Source organism: Protopterus annectens, chromosome 8.part0 (assembly GCF_019279795.1).
Source record: "Protopterus annectens isolate FY-2018-M chromosome 8.part0, PAN1.0, whole genome shotgun sequence".
NCBI lineage: Eukaryota > Metazoa > Chordata > Ceratodontiformes > Protopteridae > Protopterus > Protopterus annectens.
In genome coordinates, this window is record NC_056741.1 from 1406827323 (window position 1) to 1406851938 (window position 24616).

Sequence of the window (24616 nt, forward strand, 5' to 3'; positions counted from 1 at the left end):
TTAGTTCAGTTTTCTTTAGATTTAGGAGTAGTTTAGATTGCTCTAGCCACTTTTTATTTTTTGTGAAGGAATGGTGGGTCATCTTGGAAATGTTTGACTAAAGAGACTGCAGATACTAATTTTGAGTTGTTTGCATACTGGATTACATATGCTGGGAGAGAGGCTGCACGCGTTTTGTTTATTAATATATTGAAGAGTAATCGTCCCGATATTGAACTGTGTTGCACATCTGTTTGCTGAGGCATTGATAGCTTATTTGCTTCAGGTACACACTGTGTTCAGTGGCTGGGGTAATTTTAAAACCAATTTATTATATTATTTGCAGGGCCCAGTTCCTTGAGACTGGATTATAGCACAGGATGTGAAACTGAAGCAAATGTTCTGGAAAGGTCTAGAAATATGGATGCAACCCTTTCACCTTGATTTCATCATTCAAAAACATAGTATGTGAAAGTCACTGTTGCTGTTACTATTCTGTGACCTTAAATCTATGCCATTTTGAAGAAGAATTTGTTCTCTGTTAGGTAGTTGATTCACCTTAGGTGAACACATTTTGTTTTAAGTGTTTTAGGTAGAGGGGACAAGATGGCTATAGGTCTTTATACTATGTCAAGAGATTTGCCACCTGTAGCTAAGGGAATAATGCAGGACTGTTTTCAGAGTTTTGGGACTATAGATTCTTGGATAAAGTGATTTATAAGTATTGATATGGTATGCAAATGGCTTCTGTAACAATTTTGAGATATTCTGCTGGGGGACTACTGCGAGAGAGGTAGGTTTAAGGTTTTAAATACATATTTTTGTCATGCAGGTAGGTGTTCTGTATGTGAAAGGGTAGTAGAGTAATAATGTCTGTATAACTTACTGATGTGTTGAGTGTATTGTGTTTATTAAGAGAGCTTGCAGAATTTATGTAATTTGAATTAAATCTGCATGTGTATTTTACTTTGTTTCATCTGTGAAAGTACAGGACTGTGACTTTTTACCAAGCTACGTTTATTGATTGTTGACCAAAGCCGTTTTAATATGGGCATGGCTATATTTTCTTCCTTTTTTGCAACTGAATTTTCTTGTTAAATAGGAAGGAAGTTGTTTGTATGATGGCTGTGATATTAGCCATGCTTAAGGTTAACATTACACTGAAGTGAGAAAGGCAAGAAAAACTTATCTTCGAAGACCTCAGAATACTGTGTTTGTTCACTGGCTTTGGAAAATAATAAAAAGTTAATGTCTATACTTTGTTATTTATATTGTGTTGCTATGTTTGCTTGGTGGTTTTTCTTGAATGAATCTACTAGCATTCTTCTGTTCTGCAGTAGTAAATTACTTAATAAATGCACTCATTGTGGTAACTGCATTTCACTCTGTCTTTAGAAGTAGACCCTGCTTCTTGTTTTAATACTTAATCTGGAAAGATTATGCATGTTAAAAGATATTACTTTTATATGTTGGTCTTTTAATAGTAATTCTGGTTATATCAATATAATAATTACTTTATAATTTAAGACTGAAAATATCAGACGGATCTGAAAATTGAGATATAAGGGAAGACAATGGACCATGTTAACAGCTTCAGGACTCTGGAAGGGGTGGTATAAGAGATGGGAACTCTGAATGAAGAGGTCAAAACTAGACTGGTGTTAACTTGCATATTAACTGGCTGCTACTTTTTTTTTTTAAATAATGATCTTTGCCTGATGGCTGCTATTTTTTTTTTAAATAATGATTTTTGCCCCATGCCTGCTAATGTTCAAAGCTCACCTTGATCAGACGTTGTGCTGTCTGAGGTGAGTCATCATTCAGGAAGCAAAGTGGGTGTTTTGTGCTGTCTGGCAGTGAGAGTATTTTTTTTTATGACAGAGCCTTTCCCTCGTGGTGACAAGTGCACTTGTATCAGCACAAGTACTGCCCATGTCCCTCTGTCATTGCATGCGTACTCACTCCCTCACATGCTGTGACAAGGGCTACCATTACTGACTTTGGTGGTGACACCCATGTCTTCTCTGCTGCTGCTACCTGCATCATGTCAAATCTCTGCTCTCCACCTGAGGCTCTTTCATCCAGTGAAGACAAGTCCATCCTCCCTGCCTGTGCCATCAAGTACCCTTGTCACTGTTCAGACTCAGGATACCATGAAGGTAGTCAAGGCTTTATCCATTTACCACTGGTACAGGCTTAAGTGGCTACATTTTTGCTACCTAATACTTGTCCCCTCTGTGTTTAGTAATGGTAATGATACTTACACATCTGCTTTGGAAGATGAACACGACCAAATATAAAATACTGAAGCTTCAAATTAGGAACTGCAAGAACTCCTAACAGTAATACAGTTGAAGACAACGTCAAGTACAAATCATACTGTATGTAACCTTAACACCGCTAATACGTACTCCTTTTCAAATTACTGAATGACCGATCCTGTGTATTCATTTGTTGACTCTGTAGAGTAGAGAGATGGAGTCCTGACTACAGCATGGCTTTCAGTAGTGGTCTAGGTACTGGACCCAATTGGGGAGGGGAGAGGAATGATGAAGCAATAAGCCTGATTGCCTCTCTTAAGGGCGGAGGGGAAAGGGACAACATGGTGAGGTGGTTAGCTGTTGTCTGCTGCCTGTAGAGTCTGCGTGTACAGGAGATCAGCAGGCATGAGGGTGGGGGTTAAGTAGGGTGTATGTCAACAGTGAAGGAGGGTGTTACCCTTGAAGTGCCACATTGCATCCCCATGTGCAAAGTGTATAAGCCAACAGATCCCTATTGGTAAGGTCATTACCACAATCTGCTCCAACCAGCCAGCTGCAGTATGATGGCTTTCTCAGCCATTTGGTCCACTTCATGGTCAAGGGGCAGCAATGCCAACATGGATGAGAGATTCATTCTGTGTGAAATAAGATCCACCTGGTGAAGGATCACACTGATATTCCCAGTACTGGTAACACCAGGGTAAGGACCCATTGACAGGACAGGAGGATGTGTCTAAAGTCAGCAATGGGTTCAACAGATAAGTTCGGATAGCCTACCTATGCAAGGCTACAGTTACTGAAAAAAATATATATATTTACTACATTATTTATGTGGGAAGGGGGCAAGCTTCTCTACAGCACTCACAACCCATTATTTAATTATTCTCACTCTGGTGTCACACAGTGTAGAAGAAATAGTCATGTTTTCCTTTGGAATAATTAAATCAGGTGGCATAACCCACGTGTAGGGGGATGCAGGGTGGCTTAATTTATAATTGGATGACTGTATCACATGTTTAAGGTCATATTGCTGTTTTTATGAATGGAAATGTGTGAAAAAACTTGAGACTGTATTGTTAATTGGTATATTTTGTTGTGTGTTTTAATTGATTTATTCAAATACATGTACTTGCAACCAGCTTTTGGTCTGATGAAGTCTCCTGTGTAAATTTTTTATAATACGTATAATACAAAAGCACTAACTAGAAGAGATGATGTTGTATAATAAATAGCTTTTGCTTCATATCTTGGCTTGGTAGCTGCAGTTAGTTTTCATTTTGTAGAACTCAACACATAATGTGCTACCTCCCACAAAGAAAATGAAACACATAGCAAAATTGCATGGTCACATATCATTGCCAAAAGCCCAAACAACACATATTTTAACATATGAGCCTCCATACAGGGGTGTTCTGTCTGTTTTTGTTTTTCTTAACATATTATAATCAACTCCAAAGTTACTGCAGTTTTTAGTACAGAAAAAGAAAGATATGTAACTATGCATTGTGTCGCTTACTTAATGTCAACACTATTACAGCTAGAGTAATAAACTCATTAAAATACAGAATCCTTAAACAGTCATATAATTGCTAATTTTGATGAACTCACTCTTCTGTCAAATTTTACAGTTGAAAAAAAGTAATATTGACAAAGTTGCCACTGATCCCATCAGTCTTATTCAGTTGTCCTACTCCCTTATGTTTTTATAAAGCAAAGAGATGCAGAAATGCAGCATTTCATTCTACACATTTGCCACGGTGAAGAAATGTCAGAAGAGTGAAGGGTGTATGGTGTGTACCTACTGTCAGCGTTTCCTGATATGGCTAGGACTTGATTACTTTGCATTCTGAGACCAGAAAATACTGTTAACTGGCCCTAACCAAGAACTTCTAAAACTCAAAGAGAAAAATATAAGTAAAATGAATTTAAAATAAAAAACAAATTTAAAGTAAAGTAAATTGCAATAAAAAGAACAAAAATAGAAGTGATACAAGTGTGCAAACCTTAAATGAAGAATTCCAAAATAGTTACACAACTGCAGCAGGCCAGTGGCGGTTCTCTTGAGATTTAAACTTTGTATTTTCTTCTTTCGGCTTTTCCCGGTTAGGGGTTGCCACAATGGATCACCTGCCTGCTCATGATTGGCAGTAGAGTTTTACGGTGTCGAGTTGCCAGCCCGGCACCCAACCTTCTACAGAAGGCACACACACACATATGCACACCTAGGGCCAATTTAGAGTGTCCAATCCACCTACAGCATGTCTTTGGGATGTGGGAGGAAACCAGAGCACCCAAAGGAAACCCACACAACCACAGGGAGGACATGCAGACTCCACACAGAGGGCTTCCTAGCCAAGGATTGAACCGGAGAGCCTCTTTTTGTGAGGCGGCAACGCTAACCGCTGCACCACAGCAGCTGCCCTTAAACTTTGCCTTTTTCGGCGTACCTTATATAAAAATGCTGCTTGTCAGCTCCTCCAAGAAATCAGTTAGAATTCAACCCTTTGCAGTCAAAGAATGAAAAGTAAATCATTGCTAAATGGCTCCAACCAAGAACTTTTAAAACTCCAAGAAAAGAACAGCTTGAAAGTCAAACAAATAAAACAAACAGCAAGAAAAGGAGGAAAGGAATGGAAACAATGCATGTGTGCAAACTGTAAATGAAGAATTTTAAAATAGTCACCTAACAGCAGCAATCACTGCTGCCAGAGATTCACTGGGCAAGTTTTTATATCCAGGTTGGGCCTACAAATTTGGTAATTCAATATGTACTCAGAGATGCAGATGCCAAATAGATGGAATGGTGACCAGATGTGCATACCTGGAAGAAGACGGCTATTCAGAGCCACACCCTGACATGGACAGAAGACTGTAGTTGTCCAGTAGGCATGTTGAATGCCTGTGCATTCAGAGAAGTGACAGGGATCCCACATCACAATGATCAAAACAAGTAACCAATAGACACCTCCAAAATGGGATGTCCATACCAAAGTAAGTGTAGAATCTTTGATAAAAGATAGTTTATAAGTATAAAATTTCATATAGAAATAAGCAAACAAATAGACAAAGCCAAGCTGGGCTTCAGAAACACGATGCTACCTGAGGTGGTAGAAGTAGTGAAGGGTGAGCACAGTCTTTGAATTAAAGCATAACAATAGCAGCTTTAGTTAAATGACTCCATTATGAGGCATTAGTAAAATATTATTTTAATTATATACATGCAGAAATAATATTTGATCATCTCATGTATGTATATATAAGTAAACAGGATTCAAGCTGCCATTGCCTGTCTAAACCACAGACAATGCCAGTTTGAATCTTTTTTTTTTAATAAGAATGCAATGCAAAATGATCTTTAATAGAGCTTACTTAAGAAGTTTTGACAAAAATCTGTTCTAATAATTCATATGCCGACATCAAGTAATCGTTCCTGTAAAATTTGTTTTGCCTTTTGTTGTTTTGGTCTTCCTTCCTTCCCCTAAATATGTAGGCAGACACAGACACATTTCTGTATCTGTTTATTTATATGTGTATTGATTATTTTGGTCTCCATCCCTGCCAAATACTAAGTCACTGCTACAATTACAATTAGCTATTTGTTTTTGTTTATGAAGCAAGACCATGGTTGCAATGAAAACATCATTATCCAAGCAGAGGCAGTAATCAGAAGTATTATCTTATAAGCCCTAAAATTCCCTCTGTGCACATCAGGTGATGTCCAGTAAAAGAGTGTGGAATGTTATGGGGGTGCTTTAAGAGGTTTCACCCACTACTGCAAATGATATGAGCCTAATTGTCCTGCTTTGTTTACAGTAAGCACAGCCATGAGATCTTTGTTCTCTGCTGGTGATTCTAACATGGAGTGAGAACCATGGGCATGTGAGCTCACACCCCTCCCTCCCTCCTGAGCGAAGCAAGCAGGCAATGCTTCATTTCCTGGTCACTAATCAAACCTTAGTCACCTGGGACACAATAAGGTTGTAGCTCAGTATGACGCAGATCTGTCTTTATTGCTCCTTATTGTTCTTTTATTGTTGGATGTTATACATTTATTATTGAATGCTTTTCATTGCATGTGTATGCATTTATACTTACTGTAAGTTTATATAGTGGTGACACTGAATTCTAAAACTGTCAGCACAAACATGTGCATGTATATATATATATATATATATATATATATATTTTATATGTGTGTGTATGTAATATTTTGTATCATGGTAGATTAAATATATGGTATACGTTTGTGTGTGGACAGAGGCATATTTGTCTGTTAACACTGGAAGAAGAAAATTAAAGTAAAATAGATGACACAGTTGTGCATACTGCAAAGTGACCTAATTTAGTAATTTAACTAGGTACGTGAACTGATCGGAGGCAGATCCTGTTCAGCTGTAACCCAGGCTGCAAGGGCAAAGATGCATATTATGTACATAGAGAATTTAGCAGAAATAACGTATTTTTGGAAGTTAAGGACTAGCCAAGTACTTAACAAAAATGGAAGTCTCGACTAAGAATTACCGCATGTAGGATAGCATGCTGATGACTTATAGAATAATATGCTTTCTTAGAAGGTTTTGGTGTGGCCTGTTTACTGTGGAAACTAGCCAGTTAATGTTCACTGTGACATCTTTTCTTGATTGTATCCTACTTTGAACTGTCAAGTAAAGCCATTGAAGGGTTTAGTATAGAGCTTTGAATCTTCTACAGAATTATAAATAAACCACTATCTTACTCCGATTGTTATTGTTAACTATGAAGATCGTACTGCCTTCTGGCATGCCACTGATATAGCCTTTTAAGAATGGCACACCTCATAAACCTATTTAAATTGTCAGCACTGCAGAGGAACAGAATTTTCTTTATTAGGTTGCAAGTTCTTATGAATGAGAGGGCTGGTCCTTCCCAAGAGAGTACCCTCGGCTGATTTCATAAGCTTATTAAATCTAGATCTTCATTCAAGGAACACACACTGTTGACCATTAGTTTACTGATGACCCTGTTTATAAAATCCAGTTTTAATTTCCTTAATGAAATCTTCATAATGCAGACAGTTGCTTAGAATCAGTGGATCAGAGGCTAGGGTATCTCCCTCGGAGGTTGAGATATCTGGGCTGTAGCCTCAATCCAGCAATTTTGGGTTGTAAACAGAGATTACTAATACTGTAACATAGAAAGAGGATGTGCTGCCTTGAGGATGTGCTACCCGTTGGGTAGCAACTTAATTAAAAAGAATTGTAGCAAATATTGATAGGAAGAAAAAGCCATGAGATATGTGTGTATCAGCATGTTAAGTAAACATAAAATAAGAATAGTCATTTTTTTTTTGTCTTTTTTTATTGGGAATAATCACTCATTTTTAACAAAATCCTCTCTATAGTTGATTGAACTTTTGCTATTAAAATGAATTAGATGGGGCAGGGAAGTTTCTATTTATCCAGAGGTTTATGCAGTTTTTGGACTTAGTTCATTTAGAGGTGTGAGGGATGCAGGAGCGTTACCTCATGCAAAAACATTTTCTGCATGTTGCTGTAGAACTTGTCAGTGCGGGTTGTCAGCTGAACAGACAGATTCTCTCTTTTACAATGTAATGTTTCCATGTATGACTTGTATGATGTTCTGCTATAAATCCAAAAGATATAGTGACAATTTCTTAAAAATGAATGACTTCTTAATGATTTACAAATTTAAGTGTACATGGTTTATCTGGTGTCAACTCACTACAGATTAATGCATCATTCTTGCTCAAAAAATATTTGTTCCAGCATTACGTGTGTTTATCTTTTCTTCTAGAATCTTCTGCCCAGTTGGATCTGTCTGTGTATGGTGACAAGGGATCATTTGGCAGTTAAATGGGTACCCCTCACACTGAGCAGAGTTCCACTGCCACCACAGAAGGCTCTGTAAGTTTTTGAATTTATTTACTTTTTATTAATGTATCTCAGAGAAGATTCAGCACATAGCTTGGCTGGAATGAAAACCTTGTGAGGTTCGGCTGCAAATATTCGAAGGTAGACTGGTAGTTAGGAAACAAGTGTAAGATTATTTGTACCAGCACGAGGGAGAGCAGATCCATGTCATGGTGATGCCAGGGTTTGGCTTGGGGATGAGCCCTTATGCAGGGCAGTGACTTATAATGGAGATCTAAGAACTTTAAAAAGGAGCCTGTCCTTGAGGAGGGGGTGAACACTTTACCAGCTGTTAGACTTGGTGTGGAGGCATCATGATGGAAGGGGATTGAACTGCTAACCTAAAAACGTCCTTCAGAGTGAGGCTTTCTGTTAGCAAAACGACAGTAGGAAGCCTATTTTTACAGTGAATTAATGGCTGTGGTACAGGTACACAGATGGCTGGTATGGAGGGGCTGGCAAGAAGATGGAAGAGGTAATGCACATTGTAGTTAATAAGTAAAAAAGATGAACACAAACTACCTTGGAAAAATTATCTATATTTATATTTGCTTTATAACCCTAACCAACATGCCTTGTCCGCTTTCAAGGTTTTGTTAGTTTGTGGTACTGAAACAGCACAAACTCACCACTATGTCTAGGAGACTACATCTCAGTTTGCCTGTGCTAGGTAATAAACACACCCACAAGCACTGCAGTGCATTAGTCAAAAATATTTTGACTTATAATTTTATTTTAAAGGTTGTACTGCTGCAGTATTTACCCCAGCATATAAAAAAAGGAATTGTTACAACATTCTGACTTTTCTGTGAGGAAGGCATATGTCCAGTTTCACAAAATAAAACCAGCATGTTAACTTCTCCTGTTCTTCAGACTAGGAAGATATTTGCTGTACCTCGTTTCCGGTGATGTGGTTTTGTACTGTGTTTCGCTTTTACACAAGGATAATGTACCCCTCCATTCCCAGTGGTGATGTCTAGAGGTCCAAGTCACATTAGACTGTAGCACCGAATGCCTTAAGAACAATGATGTACGTATGTCTTTCCGTATTTGGTCAGTATTTTGCAAAGACTACTATAAACATTTTCCTTGTTAATCACGGTGATCTACATCCATTTGTATAAGGAATAAAGTCTAGCTGTTGATAACACCCATTTTATATGGAATTCAAACCTGCAGTCTCCCTAAGCGCCAAGGAAACCACCCTCTCGTCTACCTCAACAAAAATAACTGATTTAATGTATGTTGACTGCATCTTAGAAAGGAAATTGTCAGACTGTTGTCAGACTTCAGCTTAGACAAGATCCAGCAGAACAGTATGATGAAATTTGTCTTTATTACAGCTAGTAAAATTCACACTAAAACTTCCTCCATATAATCAGTGCTTACTTCTCCAGACTGTGACAAATGTTATCATGTTGTGCCTCTGCTGTATTTTGCCTTTGGTTCAAGTATTTGTTTTCTGGTAGCTACCTGTTAGAATCAGTCTGTCTTTACAGGGAAATAGTTATGTTACTTCAGCTGCAGATAGGTTCATAGGTAAGTACTGAACAATCAGTCTGCAGACCACTACCAAACTAGCCAAAAACCCTATTCAGAAGTTCTTATCAGCCGCATGAAAGGCAAGACAGTGTAGATCAGGGGATAATTTGAAGCTGCCAATCCAATTATCTAAGCTTACCTAGAAGGTGGAAAGGGTGCTTCTCTGGTTCACTTGTAGTAAGGTTGTTTTCAAAGTTGATAGATATGTTGGAATATGAATCTATCACTCCAGCATATCTTATTTATCTGTTGAAGGCTTAATTTCTTTAAGCAAGTATTTGAGGTACTATTAGTTTTGTAAAGGAATAGGAGGTCAGACAGAGTTAAATCTTTCATGGCTTGAAAGATTAGACACAGATCTCCATAGAGGAAACTATCTATAAGGGGCTGAGTACAGAGAAAAGACTCAGTCTGTCCTGATAACTAATATATTTGAGGCCCTGACCTTTTTAGTAATGAACCTCTGAAGTTTCTCAAATTATGTGATGTGTTTAGACAAGTACATGCCATAAAGTGCAATATATTTAGTGATGAGACTGATGATATTTGAGTAAACATAAATTAAGACTTTTTGGATCTAGTGCATATGCCTTCAGAAATCAGATGAGACAGAAAGAAGGCTTTTCCTAACTGTTGTGGGGGCATGATGGTCAGTTAATAAGGAATTATCAAGAAGGGTGCCTACGTCTCTTATAACAGCGTGTCTGATTGGAGGGGTGCGTTACTTATATGGCATGTAAAAATGTTTTGTTCATCAAAATGAATTATTCTATTTTTTTCACATTTTCTCAGACCGTTGTCCCGCACCAGTTGTTAAAATGGTATAACCCATGTTATAGCATCGTTAGTCAGTGGAAGAGCGAATAACACAATTTACAGTCAACCCTTGTGTCGTTACACTGTTAGTTATCCGGATAGACTACATTACAGTGGCAATTTTCCAGGCTTCTGGAATGTAACCACTAGAAAGACTTAAAAGAGGTTAACTAGGGTTCAGATCAGCTGTATTTAGTACTGATAAATCAGGCAGCTTGGTGTATTACCAGGGTCTGTTGATCAGGTGTTCTTAACTTTTGAGAGGACTGAGAGAGCATATTTTGTTGCTGAATATGTTCATGACATTTGGCAAAACTGTTTTAGTAGGATCCATTAACAATTATCAGCAGACAGCAAAAGGTGAAGACAAAAACCTGACCCCAGCTTCAGCTAAACAGATCTTAAAGCAATAAATAAATAAATAAACAAATTAATTAATTAATTAATAAATAAATAATGAAACTAGTGGCAAACAATATTTAAAATCAATTAAATAAGAAAAAAAATAAATGCTGAATTTCTGTTCTGAAGAAGTCTCCATCCCAGACAAAGGCTGCAAACAGTTTTTACAATAAAGTTATGCAAGTTGTGTACAGTCAGCTGAACGGAATGTTTTCTTTTGAGTTGCAAATATCTTCCAAGGAATCTGTAATGTTGGGATAAGTGTGAGTGATTGAAATTCTGCTAATTTAAAGTTAAATTGTCATCATTCATTTAACTTCAACTACAAAGACATGGGTCTTTGAATTAACTTGTGGTTTGTGAGAAATTTCTAAGACTGGCAAGTGAGACTGGGCTTTTAACTGCTCACCAGACTACTGCGTGGGAAATACAACATGCAGGAGACTTAGAGGACGTACTTCTGTTGTGTTCTTAACATTATTTGTCAAATGATGTGGTGCTAGGATAAAGAATTTTATGTAAAGGTGTGTTTTTTTCATACTGTTAAGTCATTTATAAACAATAATTAAGTTTTGTAAAACATGTAACAGAATCTGCACTATGGAATTACACTGAGAAATTGAGAATTTCCTATGGCAGGAAAATATGTGGGACTTTATAACCTCTCTGTGAATGTGAAAAAAATAAGAGAGAGACGTTAAAGGAAATGCATAGATGCATACATACAAATATTTCAAGCATGGGCATTAATGCCCCTCTAGCTTGCCAATAAACCAAAACACTTGTTCCCATAATTAGTGTCCAGGCTGTTCTTAAAAACATCTAAATTAGTACTTGCTTTAATGTAATTTGGTAGTCTGTTCCTCGCATCAGCTACTCTGTCAGAGACCCAATTAATACACTTCTCATTCCTATAGAAACTTCTACATAGGTTATCTGATGATTCTCTAGTACTTTTTGATAACCCCGAACATTCCCAGAGGTAGTTATAGGTTCATAGGTTCATAGGTTTATACTAGGCTATCTGCCCTAAGGCATTTATAAGCCTAGCCCAAATTATTGTGGCTTACGCCACCCCTTATATGAAAAAATACTGTGCCCATTAGTTTGTTGTGCCTCTGTCCAGCAGTGACACAGAGATGATTCCTGGGGTAAACCTACGATCTCCCATCCACAGGTCTAGATTTCTCTTGAACAGAGTCAGCGAGGTGCTCTGCCTCACATGGACCGGGATTTTATTCCACAGCATAGGGAGTCTCTGAGTGATAAATCTATCCCTCCAGCACGTCCTATTTATATCCGTGCTAAGGTTTAAGTCGCTTGCTCTAGTGGTTTTGGTGGATTTGGATTTTTGAGGTGGAGCATGTCCATTAATTCCGGGTTGGACATGGCCTTGTATGTCAGGCACATGTCACCTCTGAGCAGGCGGTATGCGACTGAATAGAGCTGGAGTTTCTTCAATCTGGCAGCATATGACAGATTTTGGAGTCCCTTTATCCTTTTGGTGAGGAACTTTTGGGGTCTCTCCAATTGCTGCAGATGTCGGGTGAGATACATCCCGAATGGGGCATTGTACTCGATCATTGGTCTGATAAGTGAAGAGTACAGGGGAACAATGACCTCACTAGATCTGGATGTGAATCCCTTCATGATCAGGTGGGCAATGTAGAAGGTCTTTCTAACCACTTTAGCAATGTGAGTGTCAAAAGAAAGGCCACTGTCAACCTGGGTCCCCAGGTCCCTGATAACCTCTTCTGTGCTTAGTGGATTGCCACCTATATGGTAGCTTGGGGTTAACTTATTTGTCCCGTAGGGTATGACTATACATTTTTGGCGTTTAACTTCAGGCCATGGCTCTGGCACCAGCTATCTGTTTCCGTGAGTCCCTTCTGAAGGATATCCGTGTCCGATGCACTTTCCACTATGGCCCAGTTTGCAGTCGCCTGCAAACTTTGTCAGCCAAAGTCCTCCCATGTTGGCCTGTACTTCTGAGAAGTAGATGCCAAACAATATGGGGCCAAGGACCGAGCCCTGTGGGACACCACTTGTGACTGGCTTGGAGTCTGACACAGCGCCAGCAACTCTAACCCTGTGGGTTCTGTCCTTAAGCCAGTTTGCAACCCATCTTGTGACATATGGGTTTACATTTAAGCTGGTAAGTTTTTCTACAATACCCGAGTGGGGTATTGTGTCGAAAGCCTTTGCAAGGTCAAGGTAGGCTGTATGGACTGCCTTTCCCTCATCAATGGCCTTGGTGACTGTTTCGAAGAAGTCGACCAAGTTCAAAAGGCATGATCTTCCCTTGACAAAGCCAAACTGGGTCGGGTCCAATGTCTGCAAGTCCCCTATATCTTTGTTTATGAGCTCCATTATCTTTAATTTCCCTATATACCTGAATAAGTGTATGAAACATGCAGTTGAAATGTAAAGTGTAATTATCCGCAGTTTCTCAAGAAGGACCCAGTTGCTTGTAAGCAATTCATAAAAGGGTTTGGAGTCAGGAAAGGATCAGGAGAAATGCAATTGCGAAACTCGTCAAAGAACTTCTGGGCCCAGAACTATGAAGAAGTGAGCCTTAGTATGCAGGCATTTAATGGACATATGGGAAATCCTGTGTGGGAGGAAGACATGCTGAAATCTGAGGTAATGTAATTATGCCTGGTTAGAACTGAAACCAGTTTAAAGTCAGTCTTGTTTAGATGACTGTGATATACACATCAGTATAAGTTGCTGTGAAGTCTGCATCTGCTTGATTGATATTTTTACTAACAGAACAGTTAGTTGGAAGTCAACTAGCTCTAGATGAAGCCGTGCGATACTTTAACTCAACCTTCCTTAAAATCCTAATTGAGCATGCACCCTCCTGAACCATTAGAGTCAGAACTAACTACGCCCCTTGGCTAACAAAAGAGACAGAAACTATAATGAAAGATCGGGACAAAGCCTAGTTACAATTTCATAAACACAAAACCACTTCCTTGAAACAAAATTATTTAGAACTCTGTAACAAAGCCAAAAAACAAATTAAATTAGACAAAACCAATTACTATAAAACCATGCAAGAAAAATGTGCTCATAACCTTCAAGAATTCTGGGCCACAATAAATAATTTACTACACAGTGGAAAATCTACCACCCCTACCCATGTATTACCAAATAACCATGATAACACCCCCACACGATTCAACAAATTATTTACCGAAACAGTCCAAGCCCTAGCCAACACCTAAAATTGCACTACCAACCCCATACCAAAAGCCACCCATACCCACCTCAATAAACAAAACAATTCCTATAGCTTTTCCCTGCACCCAGTGCCTACTAAAACTATTACTAAACTCCTGAAAAAACTTAAACCAACCACACTGGCAGCAGACAAACTTCCATCTGACTTCCTTCAGATAACAGCTGAGACCATAGCCTATCCCATATCCATTCTCATAAATAGGTCAACATCTGAATGTACAGTACCCACCTTGTGGAAAATATCACATATTATTCCACTCCACAAAGGAGATAAATCCCTAGAGTTCACCAACTACCGCCCAATAGCAATTCTATCACCTTTACCAAAAATATTAGAGAGACTAGTTCACTCTCAACTAATGCAGCACCTCCTGAAAAATAACCGACTATCCAATTATCAGCACGGCTTTAGACCTTCCCATAGCACCACCACAGTACTACTCTAATGTACCAGCATAGTCAATCACCACAGAAACAAGGAACTATTCGTATCCTCCATATTCCTATACTTATCTAAAGCCTTCGACATGGTAAACCATAGCATGCTTCTCGAAACTCTGTCTACCCTTAACATAAGCTCTTCCACTGTATCATGGTTTAGTAACTACCTTATCAGGCCGTCAGCAAGCAGTGCTATGACATGACCAATTGTCCTCCCTACTACCAGTATGCATAGGTGTCCCTCAAGGATCCATTCTTGGTCCTTTGCTGTTCTCCCTATTTACAAACCAGATAGCTGCATCCTCACTCTCTGCTGCAGTAGTGCAATACACAGATGACACCACCATTATATGTGGTGCCCCCACCTTAAATGCATTATAAATCATAACTCATAATAACTTTGCATTAGCTGAAGCATGGTTCACCAACATCAAACATTTCTTAAACCCAAACAAAAACAACCTAATTCTCTTCGGCTCTGGTAGACCTCCTCATCTAAGCAGTGATTTCACCATTATCTCCAAAGATAACATCAAAATCACCCCAACAACCCACACAATACTACTAGGGGTAGTAATTGATAATAACCTCAGATTTGACATTCATATAGCCCAAACAATCAAGAAAGTAAAGAAAAAGCTTGGTCTCCTTTATAGAAACAAACAGTTCATGACCAAGAACACCAAATCTACAATTGCAAGAACTCATCTCTTATCCAACCTCCTTTATGCCTCCCATGTACTGACAAATCTTCTCCTCACCGAACTTAACAAAATGGAATATTGTTACAACAAGATTGCCAAGTTCGCATCTGAGGCCTGTCATAGATCCCATCACTGTCTTACCCTCAAACTGCTCAACTGGTTTGAGCTGCCCCAACTGCTACTAGTTAATCAACTCTCAACAGCACACAAACTTTACTACCTCCCTGACAAAGCCCCAGCACTACAGTGTCTAATTCAGCACTACACAACCTCCGGAACCGTAAGATCTAGTAACCAAAACCTTATAAATGTCATCAAACACAAAAATGATGCTGGTAAATCTCTCTTTGCATGCACTATAGCCAGGATCTGGAACTCACTCTCAAACCCCATAACTTCTACAACCTCTGCCTTCCAGTTTAAAAAAACTCCTCAAAACCCACTATTCAAAAAACTGGCTTTGCTCTTGTAACTCCCCAGGTTAAACCACACCACTGCACTGTTGCATGAATTCTGCTAAGGATCACCTGTTTCTTCCTGTAGTTACCCAGTAATACCTGTTCTACCCACAACCATAATGGCTTTTCAGAATGAACTCCTATAAAAAAAAATTTTTGTACTTTTTTCAATTATTGTACTGTTTTCAGTCTTATAATGCACTGCATATAATCCTTACAACAAGAAATTGTTAAACTCTGCTTATTACATGCTGAAATGTAATCTTGTAATGTACTCTATATATTCCTTTCAATAAAAGGTTGTTAATGTCTGCATATTGCATGCTGAAATGTATTCTCGATGTAAGCTCAAATCCTCACTGATATACTGTATTGTATTTGGAGCTTTTCTCCCCGCTCTCTGTTGAAAGTGGACCTGTGTCCAGTCGGACTTTCCCGGTTATAAAAAGTAAAATGAAAAAATAAAAAATAAAATAGTCAGTGAAGGTTATTCAGTGTTAAGTTAGATTTTCCTTTAAGGATTTCTGTCTATGCAACTGATTGATGTTATGTGACCTTGCACATTATTTGTCTCTGCGTATTTAATGTATATCATCATTGTCTTGATTCTTAAAGTAAACATTATTTATTTACTTATAAAATCTTGTGGCAGGGTATTTCTGTAATATTTATTATCTGAGGAGAGACTACTAGGTAGCACTGTAGATTGGCAGGTTGTGGTGTCTGTTTCTAAGGCCATACCACCTCAGCACATTACCAGTGAAATCACTTTTATAATTTATATGTGGCTATTAACCAGGAAAGGTATGCTAACTGGTGCTCATGGTCCTTAGCCATATTTACAGAGGTGGCAGAACAGCCTTGCCAGGAAGAAAATTGTGGTAATCAGAGAATTCTACTAGCCTTCACTGTGACATATGTAAGTGAAAATAAATGTGTTTGAAAGACAGTTACTGTGGGTAAGGGGCACTAGGATACAGAGTGGTTCATAGAGAGAATTGGGAGAAAGGGGCCTTGGGAGCTAGGCTGAAGATTTCACTGTGTAAGTGATCAATATGTAATCCAAGTCTGGGTGTGGATGTTGGAAGCCCATACCTGGGACAGCAGTGCACATTCACTTTATGCTTTTGGGGCCAGATTGCATTTGGTAAACTGGTTATCACATTAGAAGTCTGTGTACTTTTCCTTACTTTAACTTGTTGGGTACTAGTCGTGTGACTCAAAAGACCATATACCTCTGGTAGCAATCAGACCTATCTGGGCCTTTTTAGTAGATCCAGGGACCATAGCTTCTGTCCGTCAGATAGCCAGGGGAGATTATACTAGTTGGTACTAGTGGGGCTCAAACCCTGTCAATGGTAGACAAATGGTGTCATATGGGTAATGTAACCCATTGGTCACAAATGGGTGGCAGTGATAGGATTCAAACCGATGTCCATGCCTGCTTTATCCATTATATATGCAATATATATTTTATTCTGCAACTTTGGGACTCATTATGTGAAACATTTACCCTGTTTACTGAGTTACTTGTACACACAACATTTTTTAAAGCTGGCAGAGGTAATGTATTTGCCCTGAAATCTGAAGAAACAGAATATTTGTTTTTCACGCTCTGCTCCTTAATACATTTTTTTTTTCAGATAAAAAGCACCAATCACATATTCTAAGACTTAATGTTACATATGTGATGAAGCTTAGAGGGTCTGTCACCTAGTGTTTAAGAACATGTTCCTTTTTCCTCCCATGCAAGTGTAAGCAAGCATTAATTGCACTATGTCACACATGCTCCTGTCTAGACATTGTATTCACATTCTGACACAGTCCACCTAGTCAAGTGTTTATAGTAGGAAATATTTGCCAAGAGAAGCTTTATCCTCCCCTGTCAAAGTAAAGGATGTTGTCTCCAGAATGTTGAATAGTACGCGTCATGACCTTCAGCTGCTGGTGTTTCTCTCCTGAGTCCTAAACACCAACAGCAAGAGCACACTAACTTTTTGCATTATGAAGCTGGCTTTGAGTGGCTTTTATAAGACTACCTAGTAACTCAGCAAAGGCCTAATGAAGAGTGGTTTGGAAATAAATGTTAATTATTGCATGTGCGCATCTTACAGAATGTATAAACTTTAAATGTACATAGAGTGAGAATCTGCTGATTTATTTAGATTATTCTGAGATGTTTACTATAAAGTGGGTTTTCATGCATGCCAAATGAGTTATACACCTGAACTCAGACTCTTCTCAAAACCTGCCAGTTGCTCTAAAAATGCTGAGTCTAGAGAGTTCAGCAGTGTATTGTGTGAATTTGATTCATTCTTGCTGATTTTATTTCTGTTTGTACTAAAACTTCTCTATAAATTCTCAGCTGAAACAAAAACTGAAATGGAAAGGTTACCAAGGTGAGGTTAGGCAGATGGGAAAGGCAGTGACAGTTATGTAGTAGCTTGTGGGACAGGGGCAGAAGCTCATAAGATGTACATCTGTCTCTCATTTAACATTGTATTTTTGAACTACTGTACGTAAGTGGGAAGTTCTTATTTTGGAGAGGAATGACTGATATCTTACAGAAGTGATGACTGTTTCTGGTTGAGAAATACACTCTTTCCTCTGCTGTTATAGTACATGAGGAGTACGTGAGTGTGTGGAGAAAACCACCGGCTCTGTTAGGGAACACTGAAATCACTGTTAAAGTGTTAAAAGATTTTAAAAAGCATACATTTATATATTATACACTAAAGGCTCAGTGTTCCATGCTGTTTAGACAATGACTCAGACTTTCTAAATTTTGCCATTGCTGTCCACATGAAATATTTCATGATTCCATGAAAACACAAAGTCACTGAGCAAAGTTTTCCATGTGTTAGTAATTGTACATCACCACAGAAAACTGTACACATTCAGGGAGGGTTTGCCAAGATATTTATAGTTACATAAATGAACCTGCTGACATTACCAGATGGGCATAGCTGCTTCATGTTAGTATAATGTGTAAATAGATATTGTTTAATTTTTATTCTCATTATATTTTACTTCTTCGAGAAAAGATATATGACTAAATTGTTGAAGATGACGATCTGCGAGGATGAAATACCATTTGCGTTGCTTAACTTGTATCCTCAGCTCTGCTGGTGTGTGCGTGAAGCAGTATTTAAAAACAGTAGCTGAGCCTAAAAAGTTTGTGCAACGACTTGATTTTCCCATTTACCTTTTCTGTCAGGCATTATCTTTGGTGTGTGTTTAGGAACGGGAGGGATTAGGTTTCACAGTGCTTAGGTTTGCAGCAGGAAAAAAAAATTACCCTTCCTAACTGCAGTAATTAATTAGTACAATGACAGATGCACACACCCCCAGTATTTCCCAGGATGGGTACGGCTTTTGCAGAATAAACAATGCCAAAAGCATGAACCAAAAAGAGAAGGTTCAGCTTGAGCAAAAACTGGCAGCCCTTACATCAAAGTAAGGCCCAACATGAACAAATGCTGGTAGTGCTCACACTAAACACCCCCCTGCTGTACTGTATAACACACACAGCATAATCACTAATTAAGAGAATATAAAGTGTTCATCCCTTTACCGCTTTACTAATTCTAACCATCTGTTATGGTGCAGCTACAGCAGCCAAGGCTATTCTTCCCTAAGTTATATACTTAGCATCTGCTCCACCTCTGGGAATGTGGGCACAGAATCCCTTTTTACATACTAGGTAGTTTAGTGGTTGAATTTAAGTCAGTCTAAACATGTCCACTCACTCCGTAGCTCACTGTTTCTCATGAAACGTATGTTATAGAAATGAGCTGGCGAGTGCTACTGCTTCTCATTCTGAGGGCTAGCGATTTGCTGTTCTGCATTGTACACACTTGCCTGCCATGGCAGAGAAGCAGTTATTTTTCATAATTCATCTGGTTGCTGGCAGTGGAGGTGAGTAGAGGAGTGTGTCAGTGAATGGCTCATGTGTGATGTACACTTGCTTCTTAGCACAAGAGGGGTGTTGTGATCCAGTTATGCAAATGTACAGAATGCAATGCTTCAGTGCCACCAAATAAAATTTTCTTAACAGAATCATTATTAGAATACTGAGCCTAGGGTTACGCAGTAAACATCCAACTTCCACTATAATGCACCAAACAAGATGATTGCTAGCACTGCTTAGCAGATGTTCTTCGTGTTTCACTGTTGCAGTCATTACATTTGGGTAATCCTGCTTGCAGGTTGCCCTCAGTTGGCCTGAATTCCAAAGTCTTGGGTCCTGTGTCGGCTGCCGTCGCCCCTTCCCTGACATCAGGTCGTCAGGGGTATAAAAGAAGCAGCCGACGCCATTTTCTTTAGTCTTTCTTTCCGCGCGGTGCCCGAAGCAGAAGCAGTTTGCAAGTGCCGGTCGGCCGACTCCTGAGATTTTTGAGTTCGAATTTCAGATCCGAAGTCTTCTATAAAGCTAAGTACCTCATTGGGGAAACTTTTTCTTGCTCCAGAACCGATGTCAGAAAAAGTTAATAATTGTATTTCTTGTGGGAAGCAAATACCTCATAAGGACTTTCATTCTTACTATATTCCTTACCTAGGCCCTGATCATAACTTTCTGGGTTGTCGGTTTTGTGCTAGATTTAACCAACGCACTATTAAGCGTCGGTATGATTTTGCTTTAAACTACTTTGGACACAGGTTTAATTATCCAGAAATGTCGTCGGAAAGCCATCTGACTACCGGAGTTCACAAGCACTGCTTAATTTCAGCTGTGCACATCTAACACTGTATCATCATTTAAATGTACCTGGGTAATGGTCAAGTTATATTTTATCATCATTTAGATGTAGCTTGGTAATGGCTAAGTTCCATTTTGTCATCATTTAAATGTACCCAGGTAATGGTTAAGTTCCATTTTATCATTGCTTAAATGTACCCAGATAATGGTCAAGTTCCGTTTTATCATTGTTTAAATGTACCTGGCTAATGGTTCCGTATTATCATTATTTAGATGTACCATGGTAATGGTTAAATTCAGCATGAAATACTGCATGGTGGATTATCAACTGGATTGCTAGCTGTGACATTGTTACTGGCATTCATGTTGTCTAATTTTGATATGACTTCTGTGCTGTGGAGTGATATGAGTAGCTAAAACCGTGCAGCCCCTCTGCCTGTTACATGTAGCTGTCTGTTTCTCCAGCCTTTCCAGACTTTTTTTCTCATGGACTGTTGTCTGAATTGCCAGTCTACTGTGGGATGAGATTGAAACTGACTGAGTTGTATGTTTTAGTGGTTATGCACTGTGTTGTTTTCTACAGGCATGTTCTGCTGTGTCTTAAGGCACCGCTCAGGCTCCTTTATCTTCACTGGGATTTCATTATCTCTGATGGATTTTTCTTGACACTAGACTATTATGGAGTGTGGTCAGTAGGCTTCCTTTACTAGTTCTGCAGAATACAACATCAGTAGTCCCTGAATTAATATCAAGGGTTCTTCAGTAAAAACAGAGCTTTGCATCATGGGGCGGGGGTGGAATGGAAATTAATGGTGTCCACATGCAGATAAAGCAGCATCTCGTGGTCAAAATATCTGTCATGTGTTTACTGCCTCCACATACTAAGATCTTTCCATAGTATCTTGATATCTGGGACATCTTGCTTTAAACAGAGTTAGTCACTCTGGAGGGCCTGTTATTCTCCTGTTATGCTTTTGGTGATAGGTGAGGGTGGAGAATTTTTTCACTTTGTTTTCTTTTTTTCCACTCTTCAGTTATCTGCTGCACTTTGCACTTTTACATAGTGTGAGTGTCAGTCTGTAGTACGGGTGGACAAGCAATGTAGCAGAGAATGAGCTTGAAAAGAAGATTGATTTCATTATTTTAAACCTTTGTCACAATTTTTAAAACTTGTGTGTCAGGTGGGGCAGCAGCATGGTGTAGTAATTAGAACTGCTGCTTCGGAGTGCTTAATTCAAGAGTGTGACTCCTGCATGGGGCGCCTTTTGAATGGAATCCGCATTTTCTTCGTCTGCCCATGTAGGTTTACAGCTAATTCTCCCATTTTTGCTCCCTTGTCCAAGGACAAGCTGAAAGGTGTATTGGGGAGCCATTTGAATTGCACATAGTTGGGTGGTTTGATGAGCATGTGGGGTGGGTGGCTGTGGGAATGTGTCCCACAGTGGATTAGCATTCCAATCAGGATTTTCTCCCATGCACCCATTGTTTAAAGGGATGGGTTGGGGTGCTCCTGTGACCCTGAAGAAGATTAAACAGGCATCAGAGTGTGAATGCATGAGTGAATGAGCATTAGAGATGATTTTTTATTGCAAGACTTGTACCTGAAAGCAGTATAAATATTGTCTGCTGAAGTTTCTCCATAAATGCTGACACTTATATACTCGGACATGATCAGATTTTAAAAGCCTCATTTAAACTATCCAAACAAATTTCTAACATATATTCACATTTTTAGTTTTCTGATAATATATTTTTGTGGAATGGAAGCAATTTCAAAGAGAATAGCACTTTCTGTCTATGACGTGCTTCAGAAGTAACATTTTATTTACAGTAGGTCGTTAGTGGTTATTTTAGGTGCAATATTGTTTAATTTTTTAACACACACATGTAAACGTGTGGAGAAGCAGTGTGTGCTATAGGTAAATAATAGAAACACCCGTGCGCGCGCGCGCGCACACACACACACACACACGCACACAATCTCTCTCTCTCTCTCTTTTTTATTTTGTTTGGTTAGCTACTTATGTGGTGGGTGTACAGATAGTGTGAATGCAGTTTTGTTTAAATACATTTTTGTGCAAGTGCAGGGTGGTGTGTGTGATGTTTTCTGTGAGGTAAAGTGTCATTGATATTAATTTATTTCTGTCAGTGCTGGTATACATTTTTTTTATTGAATAACAGTAAAGTCACTAGTATGACAATCCTGGTAACGTATGTGAATGTTTATTGAGTGGTATTGTTTTGAGTGAATGCAGTGGAAAAGCAAGAGGTTTGTATGTATTGTTCGTATGTGTAGCTAGATGTTTGAATGTAATGTGTTGTTCTTGTGCACTATAGTGTGGAGGGGAATATGCTGTTTCCTCACTGTTATTCAGTGTCTGACTTGGTATATGTAGATGACGTCGGTGTGGGGGTTATTGCCCCCCTATCAAAAAAAACAAAAAACACACACACACACACACATACATATACATTATTTGTGCTTTTCTTTAAGTGCTTGATGTGGCTTTAGTTTAGCATTGGTTATTGCTTTGCTGTATTATGCTTTTGGTGATAGGTGAGGTTGCAGAGTTTTTTAACTTTTTTTTGGTCGATATGTTCTGCAGTCGCTCAATGTTGATATAATCATATGTGCATATTACATTATGTTTGCTTGATTACTTTTGCTTAACATTAAGTTTGTTTAGTCTGTCCTTTAAGTGCATTTAATGTTAACAGAATCCCAGGTTGATTAGATGTTAACTTAAAATTTCAAGCTCACTGACTGTGTAAACCAGATGTACTACAATAATAAGCATTTTCCTCCCTAGATTGGAATATAGCCCCATCCAGTTATAGTATAGTACTGAGCTCTGTTCAAAACATCACCATAATCCAATCCATCAAAAGTAAAATAGTCAAATATATCAACCTAGCTAACAACAGATAACAGTACTTTGTGACACTGCAAAGAAGCAGTTGGCTTCTGGTTACTATTAAGGCAACTTTTCAGTGCTCTTACATTCAAAATTCTTTATGAAGGATACTGTACCTCCTCCATAACATACTAAAAAGTCTTTCGGTTTTTCCTGGTTAGGGGTCGCCACAGTGGAACTCCGGTCCGCTCATGATTGGCAGTGGAGTTTTATGGTGCCGAGTTGCCAGCCCGACACCCAATCCTCAACGAAGGCATGCCCATTCACGCTCGCACCTACCTGCATGTTGTTTTAGCATCACTCGAGCACAGGGAGGACATGCAGACTCCACACAAAAGGCGCACCAGCCGAGAATCGAACGGGAGAACCTCTTGCTGTGAGGCGACAACGCTAACCGCTGCACCACCGCAGCCTACATAACATACTATGCATTAGAAATCCATACTAAACCTTCAGTTAGACAGATTGCATATATTAATAAAGCTAGCCTTTATGCTGCCTACCTACACAAGGGCATTTTAAACATTGTGCCAGGTAGCTGTAACAGCTTTCCTGGAAAGATCAAAAGAACTGGAAATAATAAATTGAAAAAAAATCCCTCAAGGTTCATCTAGTTAATAACAATAAGTGTAACTGCTTTATGAGAGACAGGTTGAGCATTTTACATGCATATCATCTTTTCTTTCTTGGAATCATTTTGTATATATGTGCAGTTGAATGGGTTTAAAGAGAACATTCAGGTGGATTGCGATGGTTAGCTAATCATATACATCACTGCCTATGTTCGGCAACACTGCAAATGTTAATCTCTCATGTTTGCTTTTAAAATAGGTGTACATTACTCCTTTTCTGCCTTTTATTGTTTGTATCTGCTGGTGTTAGATTTAGATTGCTACATATCTCATGCTACTTCAGACATGTATCATGCCCTTAATATTGGGCATTATTTTGCATTTTATTTACATTTTTCTACTATCAGTGTTCTCAATTAATGTCATGACGTACCTATACTGTTTATATATTTGTTCTCTGTTTGTACATGGCTTGGATTACGGCTTTAAAAGGATCCTCGTACTAGTCCAGTTACGGAAGGTAAAATAAATAAATACCTCTCCTATATCCCCACTTTCCCTATTTTCTGGAAGTGGATTCCCTTTCCACCGTCTAGTCTGGTAATCCGTTTCATGGGTCCGTATACATCTCTCCTTTTGTAGAAGCAGTGAGTAGTTATTTTGCTGACAGTG

At 38.8% G+C, this 24616-nt stretch overlaps 1 protein-coding gene across 1 annotated transcript in view; it reads left to right on the forward strand.

The window, feature by feature from the left end:
• The window catches only part of DIXDC1 (DIX domain containing 1), a 1310681-nt gene that overhangs the window by 91081 nt on the left and 1194984 nt on the right, over positions 1-24616 (forward strand). The window contains exon 2 of the mRNA XM_044081011.1: positions 8034-8143. Coding sequence (XP_043936946.1) covers positions 8093-8143 — 51 coding nt within the window. The 5' untranslated portion in view covers positions 8034-8092. The remainder of the gene's footprint in view (positions 1-8033; positions 8144-24616) is intronic.